The 21,288-nt window shown below is 42.5% G+C and overlaps 1 protein-coding gene and 1 long non-coding RNA gene across 2 annotated transcripts in view; one reads left to right on the top strand and one right to left on the bottom strand.

The window, feature by feature from the left end:
- STAB2 (stabilin 2) overlaps positions 1 to 21,288 on the top strand; it is a 125,839-nt gene that overhangs the window by 25,931 nt on the left and 78,620 nt on the right. The window contains exons 10-19 of the mRNA XM_090272601.1: positions 4,630 to 4,763; positions 6,346 to 6,428; positions 7,456 to 7,605; positions 9,112 to 9,255; positions 9,810 to 9,866; positions 10,011 to 10,136; positions 14,480 to 14,533; positions 14,832 to 14,912; positions 16,825 to 16,977; positions 19,810 to 19,872. Of these exons, the coding sequence (XP_090128727.1) occupies positions 4,630 to 4,763; positions 6,346 to 6,428; positions 7,456 to 7,605; positions 9,112 to 9,255; positions 9,810 to 9,866; positions 10,011 to 10,136; positions 14,480 to 14,533; positions 14,832 to 14,912; positions 16,825 to 16,977; positions 19,810 to 19,872 (1,045 nt within the window). The remainder of the gene's footprint in view (positions 1 to 4,629; positions 4,764 to 6,345; positions 6,429 to 7,455; positions 7,606 to 9,111; positions 9,256 to 9,809; positions 9,867 to 10,010; positions 10,137 to 14,479; positions 14,534 to 14,831; positions 14,913 to 16,824; positions 16,978 to 19,809; positions 19,873 to 21,288) is intronic.
- Positions 1 to 21,288, bottom strand: part of LOC150011160 (uncharacterized) — a 32,869-nt gene that overhangs the window by 6,490 nt on the left and 5,091 nt on the right. Inside the window, exon 3 of the long non-coding RNA XR_016510430.1 lies at positions 4,744 to 4,822. This is a non-coding gene — a long non-coding RNA (uncharacterized LOC150011160). The remainder of the gene's footprint in view (positions 1 to 4,743; positions 4,823 to 21,288) is intronic.

Genomic DNA, 21,288 nt, shown 5'->3' with positions numbered 1-21,288 from the left:
CGTGCATTCTGACTCACAGTTACAGCTGTTTTATTTATTTATTTATTTATTTATTATTTATTTATTTATTTATTATTTATTTATTTATTTATTTATTTTTATTGGGGGGGTAAAACTCTCACAACTTTGTTTTTTTTTAATTTTTAACTACCATTTATATTCAATATTATTTTGTATTGTTTTCAGGTGTGCAGCATAGGGGTTCGACAATCATATGCTTTACAAAGTGATCCCCCCCATATTTCCAGTACCCACCTGGCACCATACACAGTTATTACAGTGTTATTCGCTATGTTTGCTAGGCTATACTTTACATCCCCATGAATATTGTGTGACTACCAGTTTGTGCTCTCAACCCCTTCACCTTTTTCACTCAACCCCACAATCCCCTCCCCCTCTGGCATCCATCAGTCTGTTCTCTGTTTCTATGAATCTGTTCCTGTTTTATTTGTTTGTTTATATTGTTCTTTAGATTTCACATATAAGTAAAATTATATGGTATTTGTCTTTCTCTGACTGACTTGTTTTACTTAGTATAATACCCTCTAGGTCCATCCATGCTGTTGCAAATAGCAAGATTTCATTCTTTTTATGGCCAAAATGATATTCCACTGCATATATGTACCACGGCTTTTTTATCCTCTTGTCTGTTGATAGGCACTCAGGTTGCTTCCATTTGTTGGCTATTGTAAATAACATTGCAATGAACATAGAGGTGTATATGTTCTTTCAAATTAGTGTTTTGTGTTCCTTTGGCTATATACCCAGAAGTGGAATCGGTGAATCATAAGACAGTTCCATTTTTAATTTTTTGAGGACCCTTCACACTGTTTTCCATAGTGGCTGCACCAATCTGCATTACCACCAACGGTGCACGAGGGTTTGGCTTAGGAGTGTTTGTAAAGCTTTAAGACAGCCTAAAAGCTTTATACCTAATAAAGAACCAATTTATTAAAAAGGCAATGTTGTGAATGTGCCATAGCCCAACTGAGAATATTTAAGTCAGAAAATGATCTCATGAAGTCTCAGACTTCAGACAGATACTTTAAATAAAAATTTAAAAAGATTTATGTCTCATACATTCCATTCAGCACTGAGGTCATTAAAATACCATTCTTAGAAAAAACAAGTCAAGTCACTTTACACAAAACAGATCATTGGCCTCATAACAACTTAGGGAACTTTTAGAGAGAAACATACTTAATGGTTTGTAAAGGTTACTTGTCTAGCTATTAACAATTGTCTTCAAATGAAATTTATGTAATTTAGAGCAGGATTAATGTCCAACAATGACTACCGTAGCACTTCCAATCCCCCGCTTGGCCTAAAATTCACCGTCTTGTGGCACAGTACTTGCAAAAAAAGTTGATGTTTAAGTAGGAAATTATTATTTGATGATATTAAGCAGACTATCATTCCATGTGGTTGGAATGATAATGATAGTGATTTCCTGTAATGAGATTTCTCAGCCTCAGCACTGTTGACATTTGGGGCCAGGTAACTCTTTGTAGTAGGTGCATTGTAGGATGTCTAGCAGCATCCCTGACCTCTACTTACTATTGAGAGATGCCAGTAGCCCTTTCGCCCTAGCTGTGACAACTAAAAACATCTCCAGATGTTGCCAAATGTCCCCTTTGGGGGGAGGGTGGCGCAAAATTGCCCGTAGTTGAGAGTGACTGCTCTATAAAAACTCTGAAAATTCAGAAAATTTGTCTGGCTGGGAAACTCATATGTATCCTTCTAGAATTATCTTAAATGTTACTTTCTCCTGGAACCTGCTCCATATTTCTCCAGGCAGAATTAGTCTTTTCCTCTTCCATACCCCATAGCGTCATAGTCAAGCTTCTCTCATGACTTATCTATAGAACTTAAGTTATGTTTACAGACTTGTCCTTCTATAGCCCAGTCTCTCCACATGACTGCTGTGATCACCATTGTCTAAATCATCAACGCCATCATTGTTTCCCAAGTGTTGAGCTTTTTCTATGTGTCTGCTACTGTTCTAGCTTTTTTCATGCATTATCTCTTCTTTTGACAGCCCACAAGGCATTATTAAACTTATTTCATGGGTAAGGTAACTGGGACTTGGAATGTTAAGTGGCTGTATCATGTTGCTATAAATTACTTGTTTTCAGGTCCATCTCCAGCATGTGAGACACTAAAAGGGCAAGGTATCTGTGATTATTGCTTTTCGTCATCGTCAGCAGCCGTCCGTCTCGAGAGACGATGGTGTAGCTTCTTAAGAGTCTATCTGCACCGCCGAGAATGGTTGTGCAGTCCGACTCGGGAGTGACACGGTATCTGTCTCCTCCCGTGTTGAATCGACATCTTGCGATGACGCTGGAGTGTCCTCTCCAGTGAAGCTGAAGCTACAAAGCCTGGGCAGGGTGATATGGAGGGTCTGCTGTTGCCCATGCAGCAGACCCCCCCTCTCTTCGCAGCTGAAGGGTCCAAGGGAAAGACGGAGTCAATACAGCTTGGCTTCAGGTGCGCCGCAGGAGTTGCCGGTGTTGACTACAACGTCAAACCGCCTTAGGGACTCCGGCTCCGGATTTTCTGTCGGGGTTTACTCCCTTAGCCTTTCCCCTGAAGAGGTATGCCGCAAGGCAGCGGAGGTTTTTTGGAGTCAGAGTTTTCCTTCTCTGATGTGCCCTGACTGGAAGATCGAACCAGCGACACTTAGCTCGCAGGCCGACGCTCAATCCACTGAGCCAAACCAGCCAGGGTTAACCTTCTTAATTCAAGGTTCCTAGAATTAAGGAGGTTCTTAGAAAATAGTTCAATAGCTGGGCACTGTCCTAGGTGCTAAGATACAGTAAGACAACAGGTGGGATCCAGGTCCTAGGAGAGCTGCCCATCTAGCTGAGGAGACAACACCTGCAGAGGCAATGTTGGTGGAAAGCGTTGTGACAGAGGTATGGCCAGGATGCTCCTGTCAGGGGAGAGTCAGGAGGTCAGATAGAGCTACCTAGAGCAGGTCACACCTGAGCTGTAAGGTGGGGCTGGGAGCACATTCCTGGCAGGGTACATGGTCTGGGAAGGGCATCATTTTTTAAAAGAAGTTTGGTGGAGCTGGAATTTGAAGTGAATGGCAGGATCCCCTTGGGCAGCCTGACACGCCATGATAAGCATTTATATCTTACCTGTAGGTGATGAGAGTCCTGAGAATTTTAAGCACAGAGATGCCAGAGTTCTCTCTTGCAGAGACCACACAGGGGGTTGTGTGAGGATTGATTTGAGGGGAGGAAAACTAAGGGTAGAAAGACCAGTCAAGAAGTCATTGCAGCAATCCAAGCAAAGGGTGCTGAGACTCTGAAATATTTGTTCAGCAAACTTGTTGAAAATACATCTATTTACCATGAGACCATATTGAAAAACACAACTGGGTTAATGGGTGTATAACTGTTCTGTGGAATACTCTTCTAGGCATCAGTTATATCTGTGGTGTGGTTATGACCATAGCACCCCTGCACAAATCTTCTCTGTGATCTTTCCTACTTCATCTTTGGTTCCTCACTTACCTCTAGGGTCCTTCCTAAGCACCTTGCCAATTTCAGCCTGCTGTCAACTAACCTTTGCCGAGTGGTGTGCTAGAGTCAGGGCTTCCTGATTCCCCAGAGCTGATTGTTCAATTCTCAGGAGTTTTGCAGGCTGGTTGGCATCATGTTAGTAGTTTGAGATTAACCAAGAGTGGGGTATGAAGCATGGAAATTGGCAAATAGTGTGCTGGTCATTCAACATTTACCAGCTCACCACAGCTAGTGCATCATTAAATGCGTCTTCAATTCCCTTTCTCTTTTAGGATACCTAACTAATGTCCAAAATTACTTCGACTTTCATTGTTTATATATTTATTTTAAATCAATGACTACTTATTGCACAATGATTAAATAAGTACCTCCTATGGACCACATCCTGTGCTAGATCCTGGGGTTACAACGGTGCATTAATACATACATAGCCCTTGCCCTCACTGTTCTCAAACTAGATGGGAGTCAAATAGCCACACAGTTAGGATAGAATTGCAACTGTCCCTTGTGGTACATAAAGGAGCTATATGGTACCATGAGAGGACACACTAAGGCGGACCTGATCTACAATGGGGGGTTGGGAGGGGACGGGCAATCGAGGAATACTTCCCTAAGAAAGGTAAAGTTGAGCAAAGATCTCAGCTAGGAGGGACACAGAGGGGAAGAGTTTTCTAAGAAGATCAATAGCTCTGAATCTTTCCTGGAGGCTGACATCAGTAGCTTGTTCTTCTGATTCACTGGTCCTATGGTGGGCCCTAGACTCTGTATTTATAGTAAGTACTCCAAGCGAGTCTGAGGTACATGGACTCTTGATCACACTTTGAAAAATACTGAGACAGAGTATACAAAGGCATCTAGTGTTTATACATATGCATAATTTATTAAATATGCATTCCTGTGGGCCTACCCTATGTCAGGCACTGCTGTAGGAGTGCTCACTTGTGCTGTGCCTCTCCTCTCCTGGCCTTGTCGCTGGCCAACCCTGGGCATCACTTTCCCCATCGTTGCAGAAAAGGATGCAGCTAAGGGAGCTGGACTGCAGGATCTCACCACCCAATGACTCTGTGACCCTGAGAATGTGTTTTTACCCTCTGTGTAGATGCACTTGCCGGAAAGGTTACGTGGGCAATGGCTTAACGTGTTATGGAAACATCATGGAGAGACTCAGAGAATTAGACACCGAACCCGGAGGAAAATGGCAAGGAAGACTGACCTCTTTCATCTTGCTCCTGGGTATGCAGCTATGGGGGCAGATTCCACATAAAAGGCAGACCTCTTCCAGGCAAGGGCAACTGCAAGACACAATCATTCAAAAGGAGGTGGGCAGGCTAGGCAAGGCTGTGACTTGGAATCAGCCATTGTAGGAAGGGCCATGCAGGCAGGAAGGAAAGAACAGGCAGCTGGTCCCAAAGAGAGAGGGGTTAGTGCCCGGAGGCCCAGCAATGTAACAATTAAGAGACAGAGGGCTGGGTCACCACAGATGAACAAGTCTGCAACAACACTGAGACAGGGTAACTACTAGTATGAATATGGAGGCCATCCTTTTTCCCTTGACCTTATGAGCCCTTCGGGTATGAAACAAGGTTGGCAGGTAATACTGGCCAGAGAGTGACTGAGCCCCTGAGTCAGTATCTGTGTTCCTCAGTGGAGGTGCTGTTTGAATTTTGAGAATAACTTTGATTGTGTGCGACCATCTCACATCTTGCTGGATATTTAGCATCATTGCCCCCCACCCACCTGCCGTCTGTACTGACACGTTCTCCACGAGCCGCCCCCGGAAGGGTGATAGCGCAAAATACTCTCCTTCATTTCCAAATGCCCTCTAGGTCATTAAGAATCAAATATGATAGCTGATTGCCACCTTAGACAAGACTTTCAATAAAACACAACTATAGCCAATAAACAGAAAATAAAACATATTTGACCAATCAACAGAAGCCTTCAAGTCACACAAAATGATTTCCAAGAAAGAGCACAGAGAGAGAAATGTCCTACGTGGGTCAGTGCCATGTTCCTGGCATAAATCTTTACATACATTCTGCATAAAAGTCCTGTTCCTTCCAAGGCATTGTAAGGGGATTCAGGCATTACTGGCATGTCTCAGGGCTCTGGGGCAGTCTGCCAGGCTCCTCACAGTCTTCCACAAAAGTCTCCTAAAATGTCAAACAAGGGCAGGCTGGAGTGACAGTGTCCTTTTCAGACTAGGCCCTCCAACGTTTCCCTGGACAGAATTCAGGTGCCCTCTCATCTGTCCCATTTGTAAAGTGCTAGCCCACATATTGCCTCCTGTGTGAGGGCGCAGCTTCCCCAGCGGCATGGAGACACCACCAGCCATGGAACTTGCTGGATGAAAAGGCAGAGCCCTTTGATTAAAAAAATATTAACCTTTTTAAGATGACAAGATCAGAGCAGTAACCAAGCATGAGGCTCTTCTGAGCTGGTTCCGATGGAACCAGGGCTTTCTTTGTTCACTGACATGGTGACAGCCCAGGGAGTCAGGCCCAGGGTCAGGGACCTGCTGGGTGTGCTTGTCTGATGATTTGGTCACATGACCCTCACAGAACGTCTCATCTCATCCCATGGTGTCCTTACAGCCAAGACTGTGGCTGCAGAGAAAACCACACCATTATGAGGGACCTTTGGGGGCCTTATATTCTTAGACAGCTTCCCCGTTTACAAAGGGCCCACGCATGACACTGAGGACAGAGAAGCTTTGAGTCAAGGGTCTACATGGACCACAGGCGCCGTCACCTGATTGTACTCCGCATGTGCTACTGACCCACTTGTGTTTTCTTTGTGTGTTTCGACTTCTTAGACAAAGTCTACGCCTGGCCGCTCAGTAACCTGGGACCCTTCACTGTGCTGGTGCCAACAGACAAGGGACTGAGAGGATTCAATGTAAGTATTTAAGAGAAACCTACACCAAGAGACTGATGCAAAAAAAATAATAATAATAACAAAAAAATATCTTAGTAAGTAGCACCTTCTTTTACTTAAAGCAGGAAACCCCCATTAAAATCAAACCTGCTGGTGATAAGGATGGTGATGTTTTGGTAAACTTCTTTTAGTGAACTATCATATCTTGACAGAAACTACACAAATGGTGAGGACAAAACTCAATGAATTGTCCCAAAGTGAATGCACTTGTATGTCCAACAAGACCCTTACCAGCTGCCTTCGAGACCCCTGAGGCCCCTTCCAGTCATTATTCCTTCAAGGGTAATCACTGGGGGTTCTTAACTATTGTCATGTGATAAATAAGATTTGCATAGTGCAAACCTGCTCACTTCCTACAGGAAGAACTAAATCAGTGCATTAGCTAGGTATTTATTTCTTAAAAATTATAAGTAGTAACAGTGACAGGGGAACGTAGAAATTTTTAGTCATCCATATGAGCAGCTGTTGTCTGTGACAATGTCATCCACTGGGAATGACACTCATAGTGCCTGGTGGAGGTGTCCCATCGCAATGGTAACAAATAGTTAGATTTGGTTTAATGTAGATAATGGGCATATTGATTTGTATAAAATTGGTTTATCTTACTCTAAGATGTTTTGTGATCATTTTTGCTGCATTGAATAAAAACCCAGTAAATTCCAGTCTCTTTGATCCTAATATGCCACCAACATTAATCTGTGTGAGATGAATCTGTCATTAAGCTTCAGAGATGCCCTCTCTTCTCTCCTGTTGGGGAGAACTGGTAAAGATTGCATGCCTCTGGCCTGGGCCCTTCACATGTGGTCTCTTGTTTAATACACGGGTTCAGTTTACACAAAGTTAATTTTTAAAAAATCTCTGTTGGTTAATTGTTGATGATATCCTGAAAAATGTAGATTTGGTCCAATGGACTTCAAAAATCTTAATTTTACTGTTCAAAAGCTCCTTCCAACAATGGAGACTAAAGCAACAGGCTCTCTTTTCTTAGGTAAAGGAACTTCTGATGAATACTAAGGCTACTCAGTACTTTGTAAAACTCCACGTAATTGCTGGGCAGATGAACACCGAGCGTATGAATAACACAGACACATTCTATACCTTGACGGGAAGGTCGGGGGAAATCTTCAGTGGTGATAAGGTAAGGGTTTCTCTAATGTTCACTCCCAGAACAAAACTGTCACTGAGTCAGTGCCCGCAGCTGGCTCTCTCTGTTTGTCAAAGAACTTCCCTACATAGGAAGAAGTGAAGAGCCGCACCAGAAAGGGTCATGTAGGAGGGGGCAGACTGTTACAAAGAGGGGATTATGAAGTGTTTGATTTCCAAGGTAACCATCATTGAACTGCCAGCAGGAAGGAGAAACTTTGCAGTCAACCAGTTCCCTGGAAATATCAGACCAAAGCCAGATCAGCCTTCTTCTTAAAAGGAAAAAGATTATGTCTGTTTTAGATTGCTGGAGTTTATCCATTCTCTCCAGCATAACATTCCATCCTTCCTAGTGCCATTAGTTCTGTTTTGTTTTTCAAAGAAAACTATCTCCACCCTTTTATAAATAGCTCGACTTGTGACTTTGCTGAGGTACATGTGATTAATTGACAGAATAGGTGCATGCGTTATGAACCATACAGTTACATTTCACTAAATATCAATAGTTGATAGATGATTGAACACTTACTCTATGCAAAGTACTAGGGTAAATCTTTATTTATGCTAGGTAAGATTCACAGCAACCCTGCGAAGGACATTTTGCCAGAACCAGGATTCAAATCAGGTCTGCCAGACAGCAAAACCTGATCCCTTAGCCAGTATGTAGTATTGTGTGTGTGAGGATGGATGGGGGGGGGGGGGGGAGTTGGGGGGTGGTGGAAGGAGGGAAAGAAGGAAAGAGAGATGAAGATGTGGCTTTCTTTCTCCCAAGGACATACATGCATTCATTCATCCATTCATTCATCAAATATTTACCAAGTCTGTAACTTATAGGAGCTACTTGGGAGGAAGAAGGAATTAGCTTTTGTTATTCACTCAACAAATATTTTTTTATTGCGTGTCTTCTCTACACAAGGCACTAAAATACAATAGGTGATGTGCTCTGGCTGGGTGGCTCAGCTGGTTGGAGCATTGTCCCATACACCAAAATGTTGTGGGTTTGGTTCCTGGTCAGGGCACGTGCCTAGATTGCATGTTCGATCCCCGTTTGGGGTGTGTATGGGAAGCAGCCTATTGTTTGATATCTCTTTCTCTAAAAGCAGTAAATATATCCTTGGGTGAGGAGGAAGGAACGAACGAACGAATGAACAAATGAATGAATGAAGGAATGAAGGAAGGAAAAATAGATGAAGTGTTTATACTAAATTGAATAGTTTTGCCCTTTTAGAGATTGTAGACTACTGAGAGAGAATTTTAATGCCTTATTCACGTTTAATGTGATAGTCATCAGTGATTTCACAAGCTATCTTATTTGATCTTAATGAAACCCCCATGAAGTCAGTCCAGCAGATACCATCATCCCCATTTTAAGTGACTTACCCAAGAACACAAAGCCAATAAATGGCCAAACCTAAGAAATAGGGACTTCTGATTTTAGTCCAGTGCTCACTCCTTCAAGGCCACCACACTAATTTTACTTTATTTTCCTTTGGTATTATAGGACAATCAACTAAAGCTTAAATTGTATGGAGGCAAAAGGAAGGTAGAAATTATAGAGGGGAACATAATTGCTTACAATGGGCTCCTGCACATTCTTGACAGAGTCATGGACAAGTTGGCGCCCACATTTGAGAGCAACACAGAGGTGAGATATTTCAGCTAATGGTGACATCAACCCAAGTTCATCCTCCTTTGTCCCATACAGAGTCACACCCAAAAAGAAAATGCATGCCAGCATATACACTTGTCCTTCATTTGTGCTAGGACCCCAACCACAGGAAAGATGGGATCATTTGTCTGTTTTGAACATAATTCTGGATACTTCTGCAGAGAGAAAGACATACTGTCGGTGTAGAAAAGACCTTGATTTTGTGTCCTCTTTTAGGGCCACATCTGAGAATTCAGTCCAGTGACCAGTGAAAATTAATCTCTCATGCTTTATGGAGGAGGGCAATCTCACTTCAATAACATTTGTCCCCCCTGATCTATTTGATGATGACTGAAAGCTATTTCAGAATGTGCAAGTCTAAACTACTGTTTCAAAAACAGCAGAAAACATTTGTACAATGTTGACAAGTTCTTTCTCTTTTCATCTATCCACATTTACACATAAACTTTGTCAACAGTCTTTTAACGTTAGGGTGTCTACTAAACCACCCTTTTTTTTTTTACTAATTTTTTTTAAATGCCTCTCTTTAGAAAACCATAATGACGATGCTACAACCAAGATACAACAAGTTTAGATCTTTGTTAGAGGTATGTGCTTTTCATGAATTTATGGGAAACTATTTATGCCCAGCCTTTGTAAAATTAGTAGATGTGTCGCTTATAAATATTTTTGAGGACTTAACTATTTGTCTGAGATAGTTACAGATATAAAATTTTACTTCTTAAATGCAGAAAACCAACATGGGACATGCCTTAGATGGGGATGGAGCTGGTGGGCCATACACCGTTTTTGTTCCAAGCAACGCAGCCCTGAATAACATGAAGGACGGCACTCTCGAGTACCTCCTCTCTCCAGAGGTATTGTGTCCTACTTACTCTGATGGTATCATGTCAACGTCACTGCCTCAGTCTGTGTCCATACAGGCTTTTTCTAAACTAGGCATGGCAAAAAAAAGCGGCACACATATCACTACCTATCCTCCCACAACCAAGGCAGGCATCATTAATCAATCACAATTCTCTGGAACTAAGCCTGGTGTTTCAATGGCTTAATTCTCCTCAACGGAATTCCAAGCAGTTGTGACCAATCAGATGAGGCATAGGAAATAACATCTATTTGCATCCACAGATACAAATGGTTGGTTTGATTAGTCCCTGTCTCTTCTAATATTTCTCAGTAGCTAAATCAATACTTTAAGTTCTCTATAACTCTAAAACCATCTAGAAAATGAAGTCTATAAACTAGGTCATTCTGGGCTAGGTCTAAGCTAAATTTAAAAGGCATAAATGTCTTTTATTTTAGATGATCCAGCCTTACCTTTTTATTGCTTTCATCTATCTCCACTATAACCTTCTCTTTGTAAACCATAAATCTTCAATTCCCTCACAATCTTCTCTAGAAAAAGTGTTGTGTTTTTTGGTTTTTTTTTTTTTTCATCCTTCACACTAAGGTGTAAATGACTGAGGCATTTAAAGTGTTTCCTCTCCTGGGAATAACAGCCTTAAAGTGAAGAGAATAGCTAACTATGGAATTTGGTTCATTAGAATGTCAAATGGTGAAAGGGCCACAGCCATTTCGTCAATGGGCAAGACTACCTATGACCTCCTATAGATTATACAGAAGGGAGGATCCAGATATTTTAGGTTAATTATTCCCAAACTTTAATATGCTTAGGAATCACCTATGGGCTTGTTTACTAGGCATATTCCAGAACCTTTCCCCAAGCATTCTGACTTAATGGTACTAGAATAAGGCCCCAAAAATAGACATTTTAGTACACACCAGCTTTAACTCAGGTAGCCCAAGCCACACTCCTTCTGGAACCCTGAAACTTGTTGTGTATATGGTTTAGAGGTTCACATGGATGCATCCCTTTTTGGACTATTTCCAGTACTGAACAGATATCTTAGTTTCAGAAAACTTTGGACTAAAAAGATATGCATCGAGGAGATAAATTCAAAGGTAATCTCCCTCCCATTGCAAACAGATGTTCAACATATTAAAGGATTTGCTACAGGTTTTCATTTAAAATGCTATATTTCCCAATGTCTTAAAAATAGGATCTTATTTTAAACGTATGATTCATGCTCAAATTTTCTAAAACACAGCTATTGGGGGGGAGGGGGGGACTGTTATACCGCTCTTTAGAACTCATACTTATACCTACCTAATTTTAAAGCTAAAAAAAAAAAAAAAGAACATTGCTCCCCTGGGAGATTATTAAAATTCTGAGATTATATGTCTTCTCTGAGTGCATGAGCTTCTGATACAGATTTTTTTTTATAATAAAGGACTTCTCAGACACCTAATCAGAATCTAGAATAGAAAGGAAAAAAAAATCAACCTCCCTGATTTTGCATCAAGCACCTTTGCTCAGAAAGCTCTTCTCTTCCTCCTCCCTCCTAACCTCTTCCAGCAGTGTCTGGAGCTGTCTCCCTCGGGCTCTCCAGAGTAGACAGTATGTATCTCTCCCCAGCTTCATTCACTGAGATCACATTGGTAGCTTGAAATCAGCCTGTGGTGATTTACACCATAGAAATTGTCCAGCCCTATAAATCATGGCTTATTTTTCCCCATAGAAATGATTTACTAACACACCACTGCTCCTGCCTCTCCATCTTGTTTCTCTCAAAGGCAGTATTTTTCTTCCTGCAAAGAACATAAAACTTCAAGTCTGTTTGTCCTCAGTCGTAGCCTGTTTTTCCACTTTAATCTCTAGGCGAGAAATAGAACAACCACTTTTGCTTCTTTCTCGAGCGCAGAGCCTGTGTGGGTTAAAATTTCTCAGCCTATTGGAAGCTCATGCTGTCTCAAGTCATCTTAATAGCATCCTTTAGTTGTTTCTTCTGAGAAGAACCTCAGCTGGAGACAGTGAAATTTCCATCAACTATACCAATAAAATGGAAAACAAACTGATCTCATTAGAACAGCGGTTTATAATTCTCATTTGGGGTACCATGTTTCCTTTCCAGTATATCTTTCTACTCCCTGAAAAAAAAATTTTTTCAGTCTCAAAACCATCCCACCCCCACAAAGACCACAGCTACGGATTATAAGCCCCAGTTTATGACTTCATCACTGAACCGGACAGAAATAAAAGCAAAAGGTGCAGAGACTGACCCTTGCCAATTCTCAAATACCTTGAAAGCTAAATGGGACAAAGGGAAGTGGATTTACAGAATTCAAGGTCATGCAATTGGGTAGAAAACTCTCTGTCTCTGGCGCCAAAAGGTTTGGTTTTGGGCTGTTATTGTTGCTGCTGTTGTTACCTGAAACAGCTGGGAGGAAGTGTATGGTCTCAGAAGGGAAAGAATACACTTCACCAAAAGACTCTTCTGCAGCAACAGCTCCTGGAAGCACAACCTGTCAATAGGAGTCGTACTGGATTGAATTCTAATGGGACGGTGAGCCCCAGCCGAGTAAGGCAGCAGGCACACATAGTGGCGGGGGTGATGCTGATTCATGCGTTTGTCCCTTTAATTCTCCTTTTCTTGTAAAAAGGATCCAACACCGATTAATTCTTGAGGCTTTAGAAGTGGATTACCCAATTGATAAAGTCCTCCGTATAGAATTAGAGGGCTGGAAGGAGTCCATACAAGTCCCTTTGTTTTTCAGGTAAAGCTGAGACTCAAGGAGTTCATTAGCTTGCTCAAGGTCACACAGAAGCAGAAGCAGGATTAAAACTCAGGATCGTGAGATCCAGCTCAGTGCTGCATAAATGTTTATGCAGGGCCTGCCATGTGCTCCATGCTGTGCTGGATGGGGACATAGTGATTAATAAGCTAGACGGACCCAGTTCCTGCCTTCTGGGAGTTTGCAGTCCAGTTTGGTCTGACATTTTCCCCAGTGGTCCCCACTTTTTTTCACCCCTTCTGCCACTGAGCATCCAAACTTTTAATAGCATTGCTTCTGCCTTCAAGTCTCACTTCTGGGTACCATAAGTAGCATAAAGGGGAAGTTCAAACCCAGTGGCTAAGTGAGCCGCCAAGGCCACATAGTAGCAGAACTGGTACTGCCGATGGTAGTCAATTTCAACACTCTTTTTGGTAACCGTGCCCTGCACATAACGCTATTTACTTACAGATACGGTAGCCATATAACTTGTCATTTACACCAGGACAATTTTGAAAGTGATTGGGGGTGCCGGGACAATGAGCATTGTACCAGACAAACCACGATAAGTGGTCACTCTATTTACAGGTAACTCCCTTGGCATAAGGACCAAGGCCAAGTGCAGAGAGGAGTCTGAGTAAATGGAACTCAGACTCAGTAGGGCTTTCTTTTGATCTGGGCCCTCACAGTGTTGAAACATGTCCCTAGAATGGTCAGCCTCTTGGGCATTACTACGATCTTGATTTGTAACCGTTCACCTAGTAACCATGGCTGTACCACTTAAGAAGCAGATGGAAGGGTTGTGAAGCCTCTAACTCCCAGCTTCAGCTTAGCTGGGAGAATATGCAACATCCTACAACAGACCACCACCACCCCCACAGCCTTCTTCCCCCAAAGAGAGTGACCCCTGGGCTCCTTCTCCAGGACTCCCTTACGGGCACTGCTCATTCTGTTTATAGTCCCAAGGCCCTCTTTTTTCTCCGCCATTGCTTCCATTTTCTGAAGCATGACAAATCTTTAGTAAGGGCTTTGCGGGAGAAATGCCCATGTACCACGGGAGCTCAGAAGGGCAAGTGTCCCGACCAGGTGATCCAAACAAGGACTGTCTACTTCTCAGTAAGTGGTGATGGTGTGAGTGAAACAGAATCATAAACTAAGGCTGTAGTAGAAAATCCAGAAGGTAGCCTTTGACATTCAAAGAGGTCATGGGGCAGAGTGACTGAGAGCTTGGGCTAATTCTTAGGCTTATGTCCTAAGTTAGCTTTGTGACCTTGGACATGTCTTTAAAATTCAGTGTTATCAGACATGGAATTAGTTGATAGTAGTCCCTACCTCACAGGTCTGTTGGGGGGATTGAAGGAAATGTGCACCTAATATTTTCAGAACAGCTCTTGCCAGAGCATAAATTTGGTAAATGTTAGCTATTTGGCAGATGGGATTTTTCTCAACATGGACTTCCCAATAGAGATTGTGGGCAACTTATTCTTCTTGACTAAGTGTCCAAAGTCATTTGAGGTGGTTCCCACAAGAGGGGAGAGGGTGCTCTGTTTTCTTCATTGACTAAAGAAGTATTTTAATTCCTTTGCAGGGATCTTGGAAGCTCCAGGAACTCATCAGATACCACATTGTCCCCTCTACCGAGGTTGGCCCCATTTTTTCTGGCTCTTTTCCCCACTGCTTTCAAAATACCTAACCTAGTCTTAAGTTGCAATATTTGACGCTAGGAAATAGGTGACCTTTTTCTGTAGTTCCAAGCGTACCCTTAGCTATGAATGATGAGCCTTCTATCAAAGATATCTCCAAAGCCACAAAAATGCGTGACATCAAAGCTCTCATTATTTATTTCATAAATTCGCAAGCTGTTTTTTCCAATGAGGACTTGATGGAAGCAGGACTCTGTGTGCTGCTATAAATGTCTCTGTCTGCTGTTCTCGTTGCAGCTTGAAGTGGCCACCCTCACTTCGACCCTTCGCATTAGGAGCATGGCCAACCAGATCATACAATTTAACACGACCGACAACGTAGGTGAAAATTCTACCACTGGTTTTGTGATTTGTGTGCATTTTTGCTTTTCTTATGATTATTCTGCCGGTTATCCTACCTCTCCACTAATTCAGAGGCTTAAAATCCTTATGATTATTTCATTCATTTGTTGCCTTTTTTCAGCAAAATCCTGCTGAGCAGCTACATTTGTGAGAGTCTGAACTAGATGCCAAGGATAAAGCAGAGAAAAAGACAGGCTTCCATCCCAACAAAGAAAAGAGACTTGAAACAACTAATTAGCAACCAGTGAATCCTTTAATTACACTTGTAGTCAGTGCCACCAAGTAGAAGTTAAGAGGACTGAGAAAACATGCAACAGAAGGAGTCTGAGCAAGCCTAGGACTCCAAAGGTCCTTAGTGAGAAGGCGATGCTTTGGCCAAGGTTCAAAGGATGAGTAGAATGAACTTGGGTAGAGATGAGTAGAAGAGAGTTCTAGCCAGAAGGAAGAGTATGTACAAAGGCCCTGAGGTAGGAGGCACTACTAATTTAAGAAACTCAAAGAAGGCAGCATTATTCAATGAACTCCTTGGGGTTGTAATATCAGCAAAACTCTGGCAGCGTAGTGATTATGTCTCCTGTTGACTCATTGTTGATGATGATGATGAACGACCACTCATCCTTTCAACAAATATTTATTGAGTGCTTACTTTGTGCCAGATACCATTTTAGGTCCTGAAAGTAAACCAATGAGCGTACAACAGCCTTGGTTGTGTGGAATTTTCATTCTAGTAAATAGGAGGACAGACAATAAGCAAATAAATAAAATATGCCACATATTATAGAATAAGAAGTGCTAAATGAAAAGCAGCAAAGCAAGGAAGGGGACTAGAAAGCAGGAAAGGGGCTGACATTTTAGATACACTGCCCAAGAAATCCTCAAGGAGAGGAAAACATATGAGCAAAGACCTGAATGAAATTAAGGGAGAAGCAGTGTGACTTTTTGGAAAACAACACCCCAGAGAGAGGGAACAGTAAGCGTGAAGGCACGAAGCAGGGAGTGTGCCTAGTCTGCTTGAGCAACAGCAAGGTCAGAGGGAGTGGAAGGGAGAGAGGATAGAGAGGAGGCCAAGACAGTAACAAGGAGAAGAAGAGGTGGGGTCAGGGCATGCAGGACCTAAGAATTCAAGGTAAGAACATAGGCTCTTCCTACGAATGAGATGAAGAGCCTTCAGAGGATTTTGAGCAGTGGAATGATGTGATCAAACATACATTCTGAGAGACGGGCTAGGAGGCAATTGAAAAGAACGATGGTGACTCCGACAAGGGTGATAGCAGGAAGGTAATAAGAAGTGGTTGAATCCTGAAGGTATTCTGAAGGTAGACTTACCAAAATGTGCTGACGGGTTGGCTGGGGAATAAAGAAAGAGGAAGTCAAGGATGAGCCCCACACTTTTGACTGGAGCAGCCATTAGTAATGCAGTTAGAGCAGATTTGGGGATAAATGTGAAGACCAGAATTTTTCACTCATTTGTCCATTCTCTGCTACCTTCTCTACAACATCAGCAGGAATTGGTCTGGGTTTGTTCACTGACATATATCACAGGGCCAATAAATGCATCTGAATGAATGGATCACCACAGAGAGGTCAACTAATTTGCCCAAGGTGTCATAGCAACTATACTGTAGAGCTGGAATAGTTATACCTCTTCTCCAGTGTGGCACCTGTAAAGACCATTTCTGCAAGGACATCCTTGCCTGGCATCAGTCAAGAGTTCATTTAACAGATTCATCTCTCCCTGACAGCCAAGCCCTTCCAGTAGCCATCTTCCACTCACTGAAAAGTCAAGTGAAGTTGAAGGTCTCCAGTGAGGTCGCCACCATTCAGACCTGCCAGGGGACCACTGGTGTCCCTGCAGTACAGAAGAAAAGATGTCATTGCTTCTCTCCAGGGGCAGATTCTGGCAAATGATGTGGCAATGGAAGAACTTGAGGTCGCTGCCAAAAATGGCCAGATTTATACGCTGAGTGGAGTTCTAATTCCTCCCTCCATCATCCCAATTTTGCCCCACCGATGTGATGGAACAAAGAGAGAGCTGCAACAGGTAAGAAAACTGGAAAAGTAAATTCGGTCCCTAAACAGCCCCACCAAGCCAACAACATTCCTAGTTCTCCCAGTTCTGAGGAGCCTCATCTCAGGGGAATTTCTGTCTTCACGAAGAGGCAGGCATGAACAAAGTTTCCTTTGAGGGGATTTCCACACTGATAGATGCTGCCCGGGTATATTAAGTTTTATAAAGCTGTTATAACAAATTACTACAAACTGAATGGCTTAAAGCAACAGAGGTTTATCTTCTCACACCTCTGGAGGCCAGAGTCTGAAATCAAAGTATTTGCAGAACCATGCTCCATCTGAAGGTTTGGATATGTGGGGGAAGGAGGTTCTTTCTTGCTTCTTCCAGCTTTTGGTGCCTCCCAGAGATCCTTGGCATTCCTTGGCTTGTAACTACATTGCTTCAATCTCTTCCTCTCTCTTTACATGGCTTTCTTCTCTGTACATGCCACTGTGTGTCCCCTTCTCTTCTTGTAAGGACACAAGTCATTAGATTTAGAGCCCGCCTTAATCTAGTATGACCTCATCCTAACTAATTAATATCTTTGAAGACTCAGTTTCCAAATAAGATCACATTCTGAGATTTGGAGGAACATAAATATGGGGGGGAACACTATTCAACCCACTTTACTTCAAGGGACTTTAAGAGGTGTTTAAAATAGAATTTCTTCTCAGGCAGATGCTCTGGCCTAGCCAATCAACCATCTCTCTGTACTTCTTTTCAAATACCAAATTTCCTGTTTGCCTATGAGTCTGTGTATCTACCATCTAATGGACTTTTCTGTTTCCATAGCAATTTTTTGGCTCAGCTCGTTTTAATCAGAGCACCCCAAATTTTAACATTGCTATTACATGTGATCTTTTTGTTCCCATGACAACTACAACCCCAAAGTCATAGCAATAATAGGTCTGGGTATTCCTTTTCAGGACACTTGCATAATGTAGCAATAACTGTCCTCACACTATCCTTGGAACATGGGCATTGAACAAAGAATAATGGTCTCTTTTGATAGATACTGTTTTATTGATCCCTTTTCTTGTCATGAAGGCTGGAAATACATAGTTGAATACTTGGCACAGGCTTGTGGCTGATTCCTTTGATTTCAGGTATCTTCATTAATGTCATTACTCTATTTGTTTTTAGGCTACTGTGAAAGTACTAGTCTCCTGTGCCAGTGTCATACTGTCTGAGGGATTGGATTTAACTCTGAGAGCCACTTTTTAAGAGAGGCAGAAACTTGGTCACTTTCCCAGCCAGTCCCTGACAGTGATTTATGTTTGGTTCAATCCTTTAAATAAGTGTTGGCAGGTGTATTGCTTGGCTTAGGCAGGGATAAATATCAGAACAGGCCAGATGAAAATAGTCTCATCTCCTGACCCAAAGATAAAAAATATTAGGAAAACAGGACCTGTGTGGAGAAGAGTCAGAAAAAATCAATAATTAGACTCCTTCAGAGCTCCTCCAACTCGAGCAGCTGCCATTCAGGTTCAGGGGAAAATGTCTGTGGAGTCACAAGGGCAGCCCTCGGTTCAAGGTTTCCTAATTCCAGGATGTTCAAAAGCTTGCTCTCCATCTCCTGAAAAAGCTGATTCAAGATGTGGGTTTGAACCACAACCCAAAGGATTTTAGTTAGATAGGAGAAAGGCCTTTGCAATAGCTGCCTTAGAATAGAGTCTTCTACTATTTGCTCTGTGTTTAAAGTCAAATCTACCTTTGCCACGTGGTTGAGGGTGGTTTTGCTTGCCTAGTGAAAGCATAAATGCATTCTCCGGAAAGTATTTAGGGCTAGGAAAAAAAAAAAATAGAAGGTGCTGGAACCTTCTAGAAGTCTGTTTACACCAGGCTGAACCATAGCTGCCTTTGACCATGTATGTTTGGATTTAGGGACATGTATTTTTTATTTTAGAAGTTTAATAAATAGCACTCTGCATTTGTTAGGGGCTATGGTTTCTGCCAGAAGCAGAATTTATCCTAGAGGTTCAAATGGAAAGATTTTAATGAAGAAGTTACTGTAGAGAAATGGGCAAGGCCAAGGAAACAAACAATTTATGTTAGGGCATCCAGGGAGAGGCAATGGCAGGAAATCATTACCATCCCAGAGCCAAAGAGTTATAGTGAGAGGTCAAGAAGGGAAACAGATTTACCTGCACCCAGTAAGAGTGGGAAGAGTAGAAGAAGGGACACCGTCAGGAGCTGTAGGGATGGTGCCTAAGCACACAGAGTGTAGGGGAGAAATACCTTGACCTCGTTCTCCTCCTACCCGTCAATATCCTGCTGGTGCCTCCCATTGGCCAAAACCAGTCAGCCGTGGGCAGAGAAACCCAACACACCATCCTTCAAGGTGTGCCTGCTGGAGAACAGAGCCCAGTAGAGAAGGTCAGAGGACGGATCAGGAGATATTTGGAGGCACATAGCCCTTTCCTCGCTCCCGAATTGAGAACCACTGGAACAAGAAGCCCAGGAGACTGAAAGGCAGGCTTTTAATGTTCACCCTCATTACTGCTGAGCTCCTTGGAGAATGAGGACTTCATCCTAATACTTTATCCTTGGCACAGGTGGGCAACCACAGTCTCCCCTGAGTGTCAGGCACCTCTCTACATGGCAGAGAGTTGATCCGTCTGACTCTAAAAGAGGGAGCTGGCTCCATCCCTTCTGCCAACACCCTCCTGCATTGTCTTTACTCCTTTTTTCTGAGTCAGTAGGGGATGGGGAGAGAGGTCAGGAGTTACTCTAGTAGAACCCCTTTCACAGAGAGGAAGTGTGAGACCAGACAGAATCCCTCCTACAGGGGCACCTGCGCTAATCCGCTGTCCTTCCTTCCAGGGCACTTGCGTTAGCTGTTACCTGATACATTGGAGCAAATGTCCGGCCAACTCCGAGCCCACAGTGAGTGTGACAGCTTCATGAAAGCACACAGTACCCAAGCAAGCCCCCTGGTGTGGTTTCTGATCCTTTCTACCTTCCTCTTTAAAAATGTGAACCCCACCTGGGGTAGTGTAAGAGTAGCTCTTCGCCTACTAGCTGGGAGATGGTAGAAAGACAACCCACAGATCCGTGTTTGAATCCTTGCTCATTAACCCTAAGTAAGTTGCTTAACCTTTTACTCTGATTTTTCTCATCTTGAAGTTATAATAATAATAACCACAACAACAGGATTAGCATAGATTAAAAACCCAAGCACAATGCCGAGGTCCAATAGCCATTCAGTAAAAGTTGAGTCCTTTTCTACTTTCCCCTCTTAAATAAAATACAGTGTTTGTGTTGGGAAGGCAGCACCTCACCTCCACCTTCTCAGGGCCTCTGGCTGAGCCTCAGAATTAAGCTGACATAGAACAGATAAACAGGAGAAAAGTACTCAGATTTTTACACCTATATGGGAGCCTTCATAGGAGAAGGAAGACCCAGACAAGTGGCAGAACCCAGATGCTTATTTAGTAGGTTGAACGAAGAATGGCAATTTTGGGAAAGCAACTAAAATGTTTGGAGAGGCTCATGGAAGATCAGTTGTTTTAACAATATCTGTGTGTACGGGTTTTTCCTGGCTTCAATCCCTGTTTGTGGTGACAAGTTATTTATTCTCTCCTGGTGCAAAGAGAACATCTTTAACATAGGAGTCTTATCTCCTGTTTTCAGAAAAAAAGTAAGAAATCAGAGGGTCCCTTTCGTAACTCCTATTTTTTAGGTACCTTTAGCTCAAAATAATCCTTATGTCAAGTGGCATACTTTGGCATTGTTCTGCCACCCTTTATTTGTATTTGCTCTTCCTAAACATTATTCTAGAGAGAAATATCAAAAAAGTAACACTAGAACCATAAGACCTTTTCAGGTTTGATTGAATTCTGTACATATCTGTTGAGGAGTATAGTGCTGGTTCTGGGGGCAAAGGATGAATAAGATAGTTTATTTTGGCTTTGTCTTGAGAGCTCTAATCTAAAAGAAAAACAGGCAGCTGTACAATTCATAATCCATGTGCCATGTACTCTATTGGTGGCAAAAGCAAGGTGTCCTAAGGCTAAGTTGATAATAAAAAGTTCTGCCTATACGTTCATCTTAAGAAAGAACTTCCCCCAATCAGAAGCTTCATTCAACACTAGAATAAATCATTGAGGAAGGTGATGAGTTCTTTAATGAAAACCTATTGTGAAGCATTTAAAAAGTAAAACATTACAATTAAATCGGCACAGGTGTTCAGATACGTATTTTTCTAAATGAAGTCGTCACCCCTGAGTCCTTCGGCATGCTGTCAACCTGGGAATATGGAGAGGGAAGGGGAAAGAGGAGATTGTGTTGGCTGGTATCACA

This window comes from Furipterus horrens, unplaced genomic scaffold (genome assembly GCF_987537825.1).
Source record: "Furipterus horrens unplaced genomic scaffold, mFurHor1.1.pri manual_scaffold_4, whole genome shotgun sequence".
NCBI classification, from domain to species: domain Eukaryota; kingdom Metazoa; phylum Chordata; class Mammalia; order Chiroptera; family Furipteridae; genus Furipterus; species Furipterus horrens.
The sequence above is the reverse complement of the archived record's forward strand: the minus strand, read 5'-3'. Positions and strand labels throughout refer to the sequence as shown.